General features: G+C 36.2%; 1 protein-coding gene across 1 annotated transcript in view; it reads left to right on the top strand.

Annotated features, from left to right (window-relative positions):
* Positions 1-10,004, top strand: part of Ctnna2 (catenin alpha 2) — a 1,054,352-nt gene extending 1,044,348 nt beyond the window's left edge. The window contains exon 21 of the mRNA XM_048352594.1: positions 9,717-10,004. Within this exon, the coding sequence (XP_048208551.1) occupies positions 9,717-10,004 (288 nt within the window). The remainder of the gene's footprint in view (positions 1-9,716) is intronic.
* The last annotated feature ends 2,552 nt before the right edge of the window (positions 10,005-12,556 follow it).

Below are 12,556 nucleotides of genomic sequence, written 5' to 3'. Positions count from 1 at the left end.
CGGTCCAATTGGAATAGAGAAGAGAATCTAAGCCCACTGAAGAAATAGTGTGAGATATAGACATTGCAAAATAAAGATATGCTGAACTACATGATCAACAATTAATATATGATGTTTATATATCACATTAAGACTATCATTGCCCAGGAGTATTTCCCAACTCTGGCTGATGCCTAAAAATCTTGGCAATGTCTTCCCCCGAGGGACTTACTTCCTCATGGTTCTCTTGTGATATGGAAGCAAACAATTTACAGAAGAGGTTTAGAGAAAAGATCTACAGGGTGTAGAGGGCTTCCTTGACAGATTTTCATGTCCATAAACAGTCAAGGGCAAACACCTCTCAATTCTCCAGTTTTCCTTGAGACACCAAATGCAGCAAAGGATGCCTTATTTTGTATTGAGAAAAACTCTGCTGCCTTTAATGGTGGGGAAAAATGGCTCTAAGCCATATTTAGGAAATTTGTTGACTGTAATTAAGCCTTCATGGGAGTCCCCAAGGTTTACTTACTTATAATTGAAAAAATGCAAATGAAGACAGTTAATCAGTGAACTAGCCAACGATGAAGCACTACTACCTACCTAAATGAATTAAAAATGACACAAATATGTCCAGTTGAGAAAGTTACTGGAGATCCAATTGGTAAATTTCTCAGCAAGGCTCTGGAGATTTTTTTCTGGAACTGAAATGTCTTTCTGCTATTTATCAATTTGGTCTTGAGACATCATTACATACAGATTTCTTAAGAACTGGCTTTCAGCACTGGGAGAGCACCAGCTGCTTCTCTGGCTAACTCAAGGAAACCCCACCAGTGGAAAAAAAATAAAAGACCTCTTGTCCATCTTTCTATCATGTCAGTGCCTTTCTGGTGAAATATAAAATAGTCGCTTTCCAGGACCCAGCAATCAAATAAAAAGAATGGGGATTCTCTGGGATTCAATGCCTTAGCAGTCATTTGCCAGGGACCAGTGCATGTTTTAACATTATTTATCTGAATTCCTTTTTAACACTGTGATAGTGGCTTTTTCAAGTCAGATAATACACTTTTATACATGAAACTAATTTTTTCATACCCAATTTAAAGAAAAATGATCTCCCATAATGTGTTGTACTTCTCTTAATTCTTCTGCCCCCTGAGTAATGAATTCATGAAATTGAGTACTCTTCATATGTCAACAGAAGCATGGACATAATCTTGTCCTAAATTTTTTATTGTGGGAACCATTCCTTTTGATGGAATATATTAGTCAGTGGTGTGATAGGTAGAAATGAAAGCCCCAGGTATTAAACTAATACAAACATAGAAGCAGATGTACAATGATGAGATCCCTGTGCTGTGCACTTTATCAGGCTGCTTTTGACAACACTGTAGCAATGTAAACTCTTGGAGGAGGGAAGTAACTGTTTCCTTTGCAGTGCCTCTTAACAGATTTTCAGGGAGTAAAATGCCATGATTCACAAAGCCTACCATGTATACTATGGAGTGTATGGCACATTGTTTATCTATATCCACCACTGTCACTTAGGGGAACAACTCCAGTATTGATGACTTTCTTACTTCCTGCTGATGTCCAAGGAAGAAGACTGAGTCAATCACCAGCACTGCTGTAAAGGAAGTGAAGTGTCTTTTTTTTGCAAGCATATAAACATCCTGAGATGTTTTAAGTGGGGAAAGAAAAGATTAGGATGTCTTTGTTTGCTTGAGTTATTTATTTCTCTGAACTTGCCAGAGTTTCTTTTCCTTCTTAAAGTTTTTTTTTCCCCTTCTTTTTAAGTGTTATTGATACAAACTTTGGAAAAAAGGCACACAGATATTTCAAGGTATTTCAACTGTATCACAGTCTAAGGAGATCAAATATCTCTTCAAAGCCTTGTGGATTTTTTTTTTTAAACATGAAATGTTGTTCTTGCTGGATAATAGGCTCCATTGCTCTAGTTTCTAACCTTCCATTCATTAACAGCAGAGCTAACTTGTAGCAAATCTTTTTCCTCCCTGCAAGCAATTTGAGCTTCTCTGGGGGAGATACAGTCTAAATATAAATAAATGACCAGCTCCTATGGGCAGATTCCAGTTTTCTCAAGGTATTTGCTTTTAACTTATTGTCAATTCCTCCATCTTTGTAAGATAGTCCCACTAAAATCTATCTTGTTCTTATATATTAATACTGTTTCATTTGAAGATCTCAAAAGTGCCTAAAATACTTATATTTGGTGGACTATGCCAGCTTTCTCACACTCAGTGCTATTCTTTCAGAATTTAGATGATGAAAATAAAATGGACTCAGCTTAAGTAGAAATAGGTTCTCCAATGTATTGCTTAGCCTTTTGAAGTGATCAACAGGTACTCCTTAGTATATTTCAAAAGCACCTTCCTGATAGATTTGGCTTATTTTACTCTTTTTCATTTAGCCAGTAATCCCATGATATTTGGATTAGTTTAATATGGTAACAGATTGCTTTGTACTTTCAATTTTCATGAACTGCCATTTATGTTTAATTAATTTTTGGTAATAGATAATCAGCTTTCTTTTAAATAGGCATACAGTCTGAAAATTGATCCATTTTTGTGTGCATTATTATAAGTGGATGAATACAGATTGCATAGTACAATGCTGACTCACTTCTGGAATTGTATATATGTATGGCCCTTACATATTAATATCCTGACATTTACTATGTTGTATGCAGTTAATCTGATGGGTTCTTCAATTTTTTATATTGCTAAGTTGTTTCTTTTGTTTTATTGCTGGTTTACCCCAGAAAATTCATTATTATAGAAAATAAAGGGCTTTAAATACCTAACTATTCCCTACATAGTCAATGATACTTTCTATTAAATAGATATTTCTTGACATCAAGTTCTGATTTGTACCATGAAAATCTTTTGCCTAGAGCTTATTATTAATTTTTGCCTGTCATGGGGCCTGAACTCTGGGCCTAGGTGCTGTCCCTGAGTATTTCAGCTCAAGGCTAGTGCTCTACCACTTGAGCCATAGCACCACTTCCAGTATTCTGGTGGTTAATTGGAGGTAAGAGTATCATATACTTTCCTGCCTATACTGGCTTTGAACCACAATCCTTATATCTCAGCCTCCTGAGTAGCTAGGATTACAGTCGTGAGCCACCAGTACTCAGCAATGCTGAGAATTTTTTAATTTGTGGGACTTTTTGACCTTAGGAAAGAAAGTGGATTTTATATTTAGCATTCTATTATCTCTTTGTAAAAACACTAAATAAGGAATATGTAAAAGAAAGTTCAGAGCAATGGATTTATATTATATAACTCTAGTGTGCAAGAACATCACTCATGAAACAACTAGGAAAATATAAACAAGATATGTGGTTTCATAATGGTCTCTTTGATAACTCCATTTAGATATAATAGCCACCGGAAACTCAGTATGTTTGAAGTTAAATTCAACATAGTATAGTGCCGCAATTTTCTTATGTGCACAAGTGGCTTTGAGAATGTTGATATGAACCTAGTTGCACTAGCTAAATATTTGAGTATTGCCCTTTTTCATCTATTCTCCATCATTCTAAACTATCCAGTCACCAATACCCCCTCATCTTACTCTTTAAAGATGTTATATATTACCTCCAACATGAAGGTTATTTCTACCCAATATCTGTGTCAAAGTAAATCCTCCATTTACTTCTTTTTCCTTTTCCTTTATTTGCTGTTGGTCATGGGTCTTGAACTCAGGGTTTGGGTGCTGTTCTTGAGCTCTTTTAATCAAGGCTAGTTAGTACTCTACCACTTTGAGACACACTTCCACTTCCTTCCATTTCTTTCAATACCTTGAGCACCTTTCTTCCTACTAAAACACTCATTCTGTCTTTGCTTTTCATTGTATAGTTTATCTTCTGCATCAAGTTATATTTCTATACCCAGAACATAAATGTACTGACTGGCACAAAAATAGATGTTAACAAGTTATCTTCAAGAAATACTTTGATGGGCAAATGTGTAAATGGAAGAAACTTGGGAGATAAAAGATGAATGGTATGGAAGTCTATATGGATTTATTGATTGAAATACTGTAGACTCCAGGGAGAATTCAAATAGTAAAATTCCTTAGAGAGGCAAAGAAATAGCGCAATAAAACACCAGGATGTGACTACTGGAAAGTCAGTGGAACAAGGTCAAAGGGGTAGACAAATGAAGGAGAGAATGTAGTCAAGAATCTAATGTACAGTTGGTTTACTCCATATAGTTTTGTAAGTATTGCTGTTGCATTGGTTTGTCTCAACTCATGGAGGCAGAGGGAAATAGGGCGGGGAGAGGGGGGAAAATGAGGAAGTAACAAGTTGGATAAGAAATGTCCTCACTGCCTTATGTATAAAACTGCAACTCCTCTGTACATCTCTCTGACAATAAAAAAATTATAAAAAAAATCCAATGTATATCCTACAAAATTAAGAAAAGTGAAAGCAGGGGCAGGTAAGGGAAGGACGGGTGAGAATGTTGAAAGGGGTGACATTGATCAAGATGCATTTAATTAATAAGCTGCTTTGTTAAATGGCAAAAGGAAAGGAAGATTGGAATTCAGCATTTCAAGAGACATGGTTTTATTCTCTCTTGAAAGAGCTTGATTTAATGCAGTGACATTTTGTTTCTGTGGAAACTGAGCTCATAGTCAATGTAAGTCCAGCTTTAACAAAATAGTATGTAACTAATGACAAGGTGTTTCAGGTGTATAAGGATGATTAAGCACTGAGTCATTTAAGCATATTTTGTGGTGTTCAGCTTTGAAATTGTAGAATGTTAGCACTAGGATCACCATTCAAGAAAGTTTTCCTCACTTTTACTCCATTCCACACAGTGGAATGAGGACAGTACCTTGGAAAGGAAATCTCACTTTGTATTAGACGTTGAGTGGGGTTAAGACGTAAAAAGTGGGAATCGTGACAGAAAAATGAATGCCAAAGAATGCCTTATAGAATATAGTGCTCTCACCCATCTTTGCTTTGCATGGACTGTAATAGAACAAGACGTGAAGAAACATCTGTTGCCTTTTTTAAAAATAGTATTTTGATATTTCAAAAAGAATAGTGACAGAATTAGGAGAATTCTAATTACTATGGTTAGGGACAGCAGACACTTCTGGGATTGAAGAGGGAAAATTAGCCTAGCAAAGCGGGACAAGAGTTTTTTGGGGGGATACAATGGCTGACACTGTGAGCTAGCATGGGGCAATGGTTAGAACCTGCATCTTGACTTCCTCTATTGCATTACAGTGTGCTATGAATATCCCAGTCCCAAATGGCATAATATTGTCAACACTTTCTGAGGTGACTGTGAGATTGACTGGGAAAAATGACTTGGAGAGTTGGATCTAAGCCTGGTGTGCAATCTCATTTGCCAAATATAGGCTCTTGTTTTTAAAATTAGCTGAAAATGAGCAGTTTCTCTTAGACTAAATAGTGGAACTCAATAGGATCTCCAATAAGGTCAGAGAAGGCTTTAAGCAGGAAAAGATGGACTGAACTAAGAATTGTCTATGTAATGTGGGCTGGCTTAAGGACTAGCTGATACGGTTGCATTTGGAAGCCCTTTTTAAACTAGCAAGACAAGCTCAAATAAAGGCCTAGAATGATAAGCACTAGGTGAACTATATCGAGGCTGGAAGGTCTAGGAAGATAAGATTTAGGATTTGAATGAGAGTTAGAATTGTAAACCAGGTGAGATTCAAACTAAATCACAATGGTAAAGATAACAGAGATATTGTCAAAAGTAAAGGACAGACTTCCAGCTCAGGTAGGATAAATAGAAACAGATCCATTTTGAACCATAGGTAGGAACTGAAAAACAAGACACTAGAGATTAAATAATGCATTCAAGAAGCAATATATTTCAGGAGATGTTCACATAGTGAGTTCTGGAGAGAAAAGATTTTTAATCCCTATTTTGATCGTTATTGATGCCTCAAGTTACATCATCTATCTTAGCTTCAGTGTCCTTACCTATAATGAGGGTAGTAGCAGCTACCTGAAGAATTTTTAAGAACGAGTGCTAGGGATGTAGATTACTTATCTAGAAAGCACAGCACTGTGAGTTCAAACATCAGCACTGCAAAGAGAAACAAAATACTTGAGAGCCAAATTGAATAATTTGAAGAGCAAAAATGCCACCTACCTAGTAAGGGCTTAATTATTATTTTTTAAAATTTCACTTACATATACTAATTTGTGGTTATTGTTTGAAAATGCCAGAGTTATAAAATTACAAAATAGAATGCAATTATACTAAATAAGTGTTCCTAAATGTAATATAAAACCACCTTCCCATGTAACTTTGTTCTCTATAATGTCTTTAGAAAGGGAAGTTTTAGTTGAAATTTGCCAGGTGAAGACTAGATCTTAAGGCCGTTTTGGATAAGCATAATTAAACCTAATTAAAATATTTCATATTGTGTTCATAATTATCTAAATCACAAATAAATTGGATCTAGAGCAAGAATGAGAATTATCCTTTAGAAATAATTCTTCAAAAAGTCCCATTTTGGGCTGGGAATATGGCCTAGTGGTAGAGTGTTTGCCTCGTGTACATGAAGCCCTGGTTTTGATTCCTCAGCACCACATGTATAGAAAAAGCCAAAAGTAGTGCTGTGGCTCAAGTGGTAGAGTGCTAACCTTGACAAAAAGAAGCTAGGGACAGTGCTCAGGCCCTGAGTTCAAGCCCCAGGACTGGCAACAAAACAAAACAAGCAAAAAAAAAAGTCTCATTTTGAATTAACAATGTTAAATTAGATTATAGTCTGTACGGAATTTTTTAGTTTTAACTGGAGTTTCCTTGTCTCCTCACTTTGCCACAAATTCAGGATCTGCCTTAGCAGGTGGCTAAACCCACCATCTTTACATTTCAGAGCCATCTCAATGACATTGTATTAGGTTTATTCACAGGATTCCTGCGTCAGGCTGGTAGAGCAACTGTTTTCTGGAGAAGAGACAGGCTCTCATATAATTGCTGAAGAACTAGACACCATCTATCTGAAAATGGAATCTGTGGTAAAAATTTCCACATTACTTGAATCCTTAACTTTAGATTAACTCAATTCTCCTAAAACACTGTGGGATACATTTAATAACACAATAGTCAGAGCTTGTCTTATTCTACTAATTCTACTTCTCCATAGCAAACCACAACACTGTCCCCGGCATATCATATTACCTATAGCACAGAATAGAATTGACTAACTGTGTGAATGGATATTACTCCTATTTGAAACCTGACAGACTTGCAAGGAACTATCAATTGGCCATGGTTATCCGTCCTAACGTTTATTCCTTATGTCCTAGTTTCTATAGAAACAACAACAGATCTACCAGTTTTACCATCTGATCTGTGTCCTTTATTATATTAAACTCCTACCAGGAGGAATTATGAAACGTTGGAATACATAACGGTCAAGTTAACTAGCTATTAAGTTCTCAAACTTTTCTATGATGGTGTCTGAAACCATGGGATAAAATATGCCCATAGTCTTTGTGTTTTATTAATCCAGTGGCTATCAAAGTTTGGCATGCATGTGGACCCCCTGAATGACTGGTTAAACTGGAGACTAAGTGTTGATATAGCAAGCTTTGGGCTGTGTCTGGAAAACTATTTCTAACATTTCCCAAGTGATGCTGATGCTCTTGGCTTAATGACTTTAGACTACGAAACTCTGAATTAATTCATGGCTGGCTTCTCTTCTGTTAACATAACGTGTCTAGAATTGTACTTTTTAAAAATAGCTTTAGAAATAGGCTACATAAACTAAACACAAGCAATTATGTTGGTATGTCTGTGCCTTTTATGATGTAATTGATGTGTGAAGTTAAGTGAGCTACTCTACATTACCATTGAGTTACAGCTGTAATCCACAAATAGATTGTCTTCACTATTTTATTGTAGAGTCAATGTGATACTGATCTTTAATATTTTCTAAATGATTAAAGCATCATTTCATTGGCATTGCAAAGGGTTCAAACATACAAAGCTCTTTCACTTTTCCCAGTGTTCAGATTTGTGAGTTCTTGTAGTGACAGAATTGAGCTTATGCAATCAACGTGTTTGTTTTTTAACTTTAGTAAAGAATATGCAACAAAAATCAGTCTGGGTACTGGCATGATAAGACAGAAATTAGACTCAACTTCTGGTAACCCCAGTCATTGTTTGGAAAATATGTTGGATATAATAAATGACACAAAACTAAAGTGAATGCCAGCCAACTTAATATTGGATGTGGCTAAACTTTTTGATAACCATCCATCCCCAGGAGGTTCTGTGCCTCATTCTTCCTCCTTAATGTAGCTGTTCCTAGGAGGTATGACTTTAAAGGCTATCTCAGTAACTAAAAGTGCCATACATAGGACCATCCTTGTCTCTTCTATTTAACTGCAGTGGGCACTTTTCTGTATCATAAGACATTTGATAAATGATAAAATGTATACTCGAACTATGATAAAACAGATACCTTGAGAATGGAATTTATATGTACCCCAGGGATTCATTTTTTTTCTTTTATCGGGTCACAGTAGAATATTAGCAGAAGTAGAATCTGGGAAATGTAATTTAAGTTTTTCCAGCAACTATGGTATAGGCAGCAAAACATATAGACTAAAACAGATATTGAATGGCCAGTTACTCATTGTGCTCCTTACTGTCCAGCTAATCTAGAGCCAAAAAGAGGTAAACTAAAATTTCCTGATTCTGGTGAGAAGCCTCTAAACAGTGACTTGTCACTGAATTTTTCTGTTTAGTTAGTTTCAGGCAAACTCTGTATGCCAGGCTAGCCTTCCACTACAGATCTTCTTGCCTCAACTTCGTATGTACTGAGATGACATATATAAACCACTCTGTTCAGCTTGTCACAGCATTTTCCAGAATTATCATACCCATTCAGTAAGCAATATGGATGGTTCAGTGTTTAACAAATTCAGATATTGAGCTATGTAAAATTCTCCAGTGACTGGATAGGCATTTTCATCATAAAATAGCAAGTGGTGATAATACCTGTCTCATAGTGGTGGGAAAACAGTGAAATGGGAATACTTTAAAAATACTGTTAGAATAATATTTGGCCTCTACAGAATCAATGTTTCATTAACTTATTACCTGCTGTCTAACCTATAAGATCCTGACACAGTATTGATATTTTCTAGAAGGTAAATAGTTCATGGATATTCTAAGCTCAGTAAATTAAAGCCAGAACATCCATGAGTTGGTCCTGTCCTTGCTCTTAACTTCTTTTGACTTTACTAATTCTGAGCTCAGGATGCAGAATAAATTGATAAAAAGATGCTTTCATAAGTAGGACCATAAAATTTAAATGTAACACCTTATATAGCTTTCCATTCTTTAACGCCTGCCAAATGCTTTTCAAATATTGGAATAATTGTTAACATTACTTTAATGTAATAATATATATTTCCATAACAAACTCGGTTACTTTGAAATTTTCACATGCTACACAAAGGTTTTATCTGGAGCAGTATTGGGATTATAGAGAGCTCTGTATCATACAACAATATTGGTTTGCTTTGAGATCAGAAAGATTACAGGTGGTGGATTGATAGTATGTTCGGTTTATCTTTTGCTAATTTACTTATATTTGGCAATATTATGTACTTTGCAAGTAGAATGTTCTTTTAGTGGTGAAATTGCACCAGTGTCTTGTGTATTAGGGCCTAGAGTAACCCAGGTATATCTTCTTCTTCTCCTGTTCTCTAGTTGGACAGCGCCACGTCACTTATCCAGGCAGCTAAAAACCTGATGAATGCTGTGGTCCTCACTGTGAAAGCTTCCTATGTGGCCTCAACCAAATACCAGAAGGTCTATGGGACAGCAGCTGTCAACTCACCTGTTGTGTCTTGGAAGATGAAGGCTCCAGAGAAGAAGCCCCTTGTGAAGAGAGAAAAGCCTGAAGAATTCCAGACAAGAGTTAGACGGGGTTCTCAAAAGAAACACATTTCTCCTGTGCAAGCTTTAAGTGAATTCAAAGCAATGGATTCCTTCTAGGAAGATAGGCTTTAATGAAAAAGCTTTTTCCTTTCTGTTCTTCTTCCTTTTTTTCCCCTTACCTTTTCATTTTAATTCCATTTTCGTATGCATACCTGCCGACTTGTATGCCTCTGGCATGGGGAAATTCTGAGAACAGTGTCTGTTTGCATGTCAGGTGAGATGTAATCAATACTATTGATCCATCTGCAGCCTGGGGAGGGGACAGGATTCCTGTCCTGAGGTGGCACAGAGCTGTCCTTTGTAACATTCTCTTAAAGTTGGGCAAAGAGTTCGCGTTGCAATGTTTACGGGAGTGGGGGGGATGGGGAAATAAGTAAACTTAACTCTACAAAAGCAAACTCTAATGCATGCAAGAATCATTAGGTTGGCAGGTATATTCATGAGTGAAAAACCTGGAAATGTAATGGTAGAACATTAAAAAAAAAACTTGTATTGATTGTTTGTTTCAGTGCACTCGCCAATACGCTTAAGTGTGTGGCCTGCAAATTGAACAATAGAACTTTAATGTCATATCCATGATAATATGTGGAGTTTTACCTGAGGAGAAACTAACTTGCCCAGCCTAAAACAATGCTTCTTTTAATATGCATTCTGTTCTTTCTCTTATGATAGTGCCATTACTAATCCTCATTTCATCATGTTTCCCCTTTACTGAAAATGATATACATTAATTTGAGATAACACAATACTTCTTGGGGTACTGGAAACTTCACAATATGGTTTATGGTGACCAACTCATTCCTCCCTTTCCTTCTTTCTTTCCTTTCTTTCTTCCTTTCTTTCTGATTTTCCTAGAAATAGAAGGCCCAGTGGTGGAAAGTTAGATTAAAGGAAACTGACGATGTGTGAAGGTTTAGAGGCAAATATCTAGGTGTAGCTTGGAGTGTTGGCAACTACTATGCCATTGTAATCACTAACTCAAAATAAACACATTTAATCTTGACATCTGAAGAATGTGTACTTTCTTAAAAATGCGCAATGGTACATTAATTATGGTATTTGTATGGGGAGAATTCCCAGAGTGTAAATTCTTTGAACTAACCTATATTTTAATAAAAATGAGTATTAGGACTCTAGGACTTGAGGTGTGTGTGTGTGTGTGTGTGTGTGTGTGTGTGTGTGGTCAGGGGAAAGAGGTAGATGGATGAAGATAGGAAGGGTGGGTGTGATAATACAGTCACTATATCTATATAAAACTGGAACTAAAATAATTGAGATGGATGAGGTTGGGAGAGATGGGGAAGAATAAAAGGGTGACCAAAATGCATTTTATTTAAACAGACATGTGAAATTGAAACCTTGTTGTACAACTAAGGATAATGAGAAGATGCTCTGAATCAGGCATAATGAAAGATCAGAGAACCTTAAAAACGCTTAACATGTTTTTTTGTTTTGTTCCTTTACAAATCAGGGGTAAAATGTTGACATCCAGAAAATTGTCATTTTAGGATCTAAAAGCATCTTATTTTGTGTTTGTTTTCATTCATTTTCTGACTGAATCTAAAATAAAGTCGATGAGACCTTTTCTTTGCCATACTTGGCCTTGAGCTATATAGAAATAACTTGAAAGTCAAAGAGAAAAGAATTTCAAAATAAAATGTTTTTTTTTTAATTTTTAAGAAATGGGATCCTCTGTGCTTCTTTCAAAGACAGGTAGATTGTCACCTTTTGACTGATGACTGTGGAAAACACTCAGCTGACTGGCCCAAATTCCTCCCACCAGAATGATTCCTGTCACAATACTATGTTTCCAGAAGACTCCTGTAAAACATGCGTTCTTATGAACATGAGAATGCAACTGGAGTCACAAGCTCCTAAGCTTATGTTGATTTATGTGCAAGGCTCCAAATGATAGAAGGGAAGAAGAGGAAACACAACCCAAACTTTTAGATGGAAATGGTTCAGCTCAAAGCAGTACTTATTGCAACTAAAACTAACAAGACAATGATTCTCAGTGGAGAAATAACCATAAAAACTATATAGACTGATTTTTTTTTCAGTCCTACTAGTCCCTTTCATTTACCTAAACTGTAGTGCCATGAGTTAGGCTCACTCCTTCACCAAGATTTAAGGATAGTCCTCCTTGAACCTGGCCATACACCAAGCATACTTCTCAGCAAGCATATGATATAGTTTCCTTGTTAGCACCCAAGGAGTGCATTGTAGCAACAAAAATGACACTTTGGCCTCACTGACTATATTAACAAGCAGTACATTCTTAACAACATATTCTCAATTCTGAGAAAGCTGAACTTCTTAGAAACAGCAAACACTGTTGTTTTTTTCTCTTAAAAAAAAACAAACAAAAAGCTGCTTGCTGCTTTCAGTTATTTTCCTCAGTTATTTTCTTCCCTGATAGATTTTTTTTTTTTGGAAGCTGGGGAAATCTCTTCAACTCTTTTCTCTACAGGTCCACAGTGATAAGACGTTAAAGTCCGGAAAGAACCTGGTGGTGGTGATTGTGTGGAAAGCTTAAAAAAAATTAAAATAAAAAATCCTATTAGTCCTCAAAAGGTCAGTGGGTTTATATTATTTAATGTAGCAAAAGA

Source organism: Perognathus longimembris, chromosome 8, assembly GCF_023159225.1.
Source record: "Perognathus longimembris pacificus isolate PPM17 chromosome 8, ASM2315922v1, whole genome shotgun sequence".
NCBI classification, from domain to species: Eukaryota; Metazoa; Chordata; class Mammalia; order Rodentia; family Heteromyidae; genus Perognathus; species Perognathus longimembris.
Note: the sequence above shows the minus strand (reverse complement) of the source record. Positions and strands in the feature narration are given on the sequence as shown.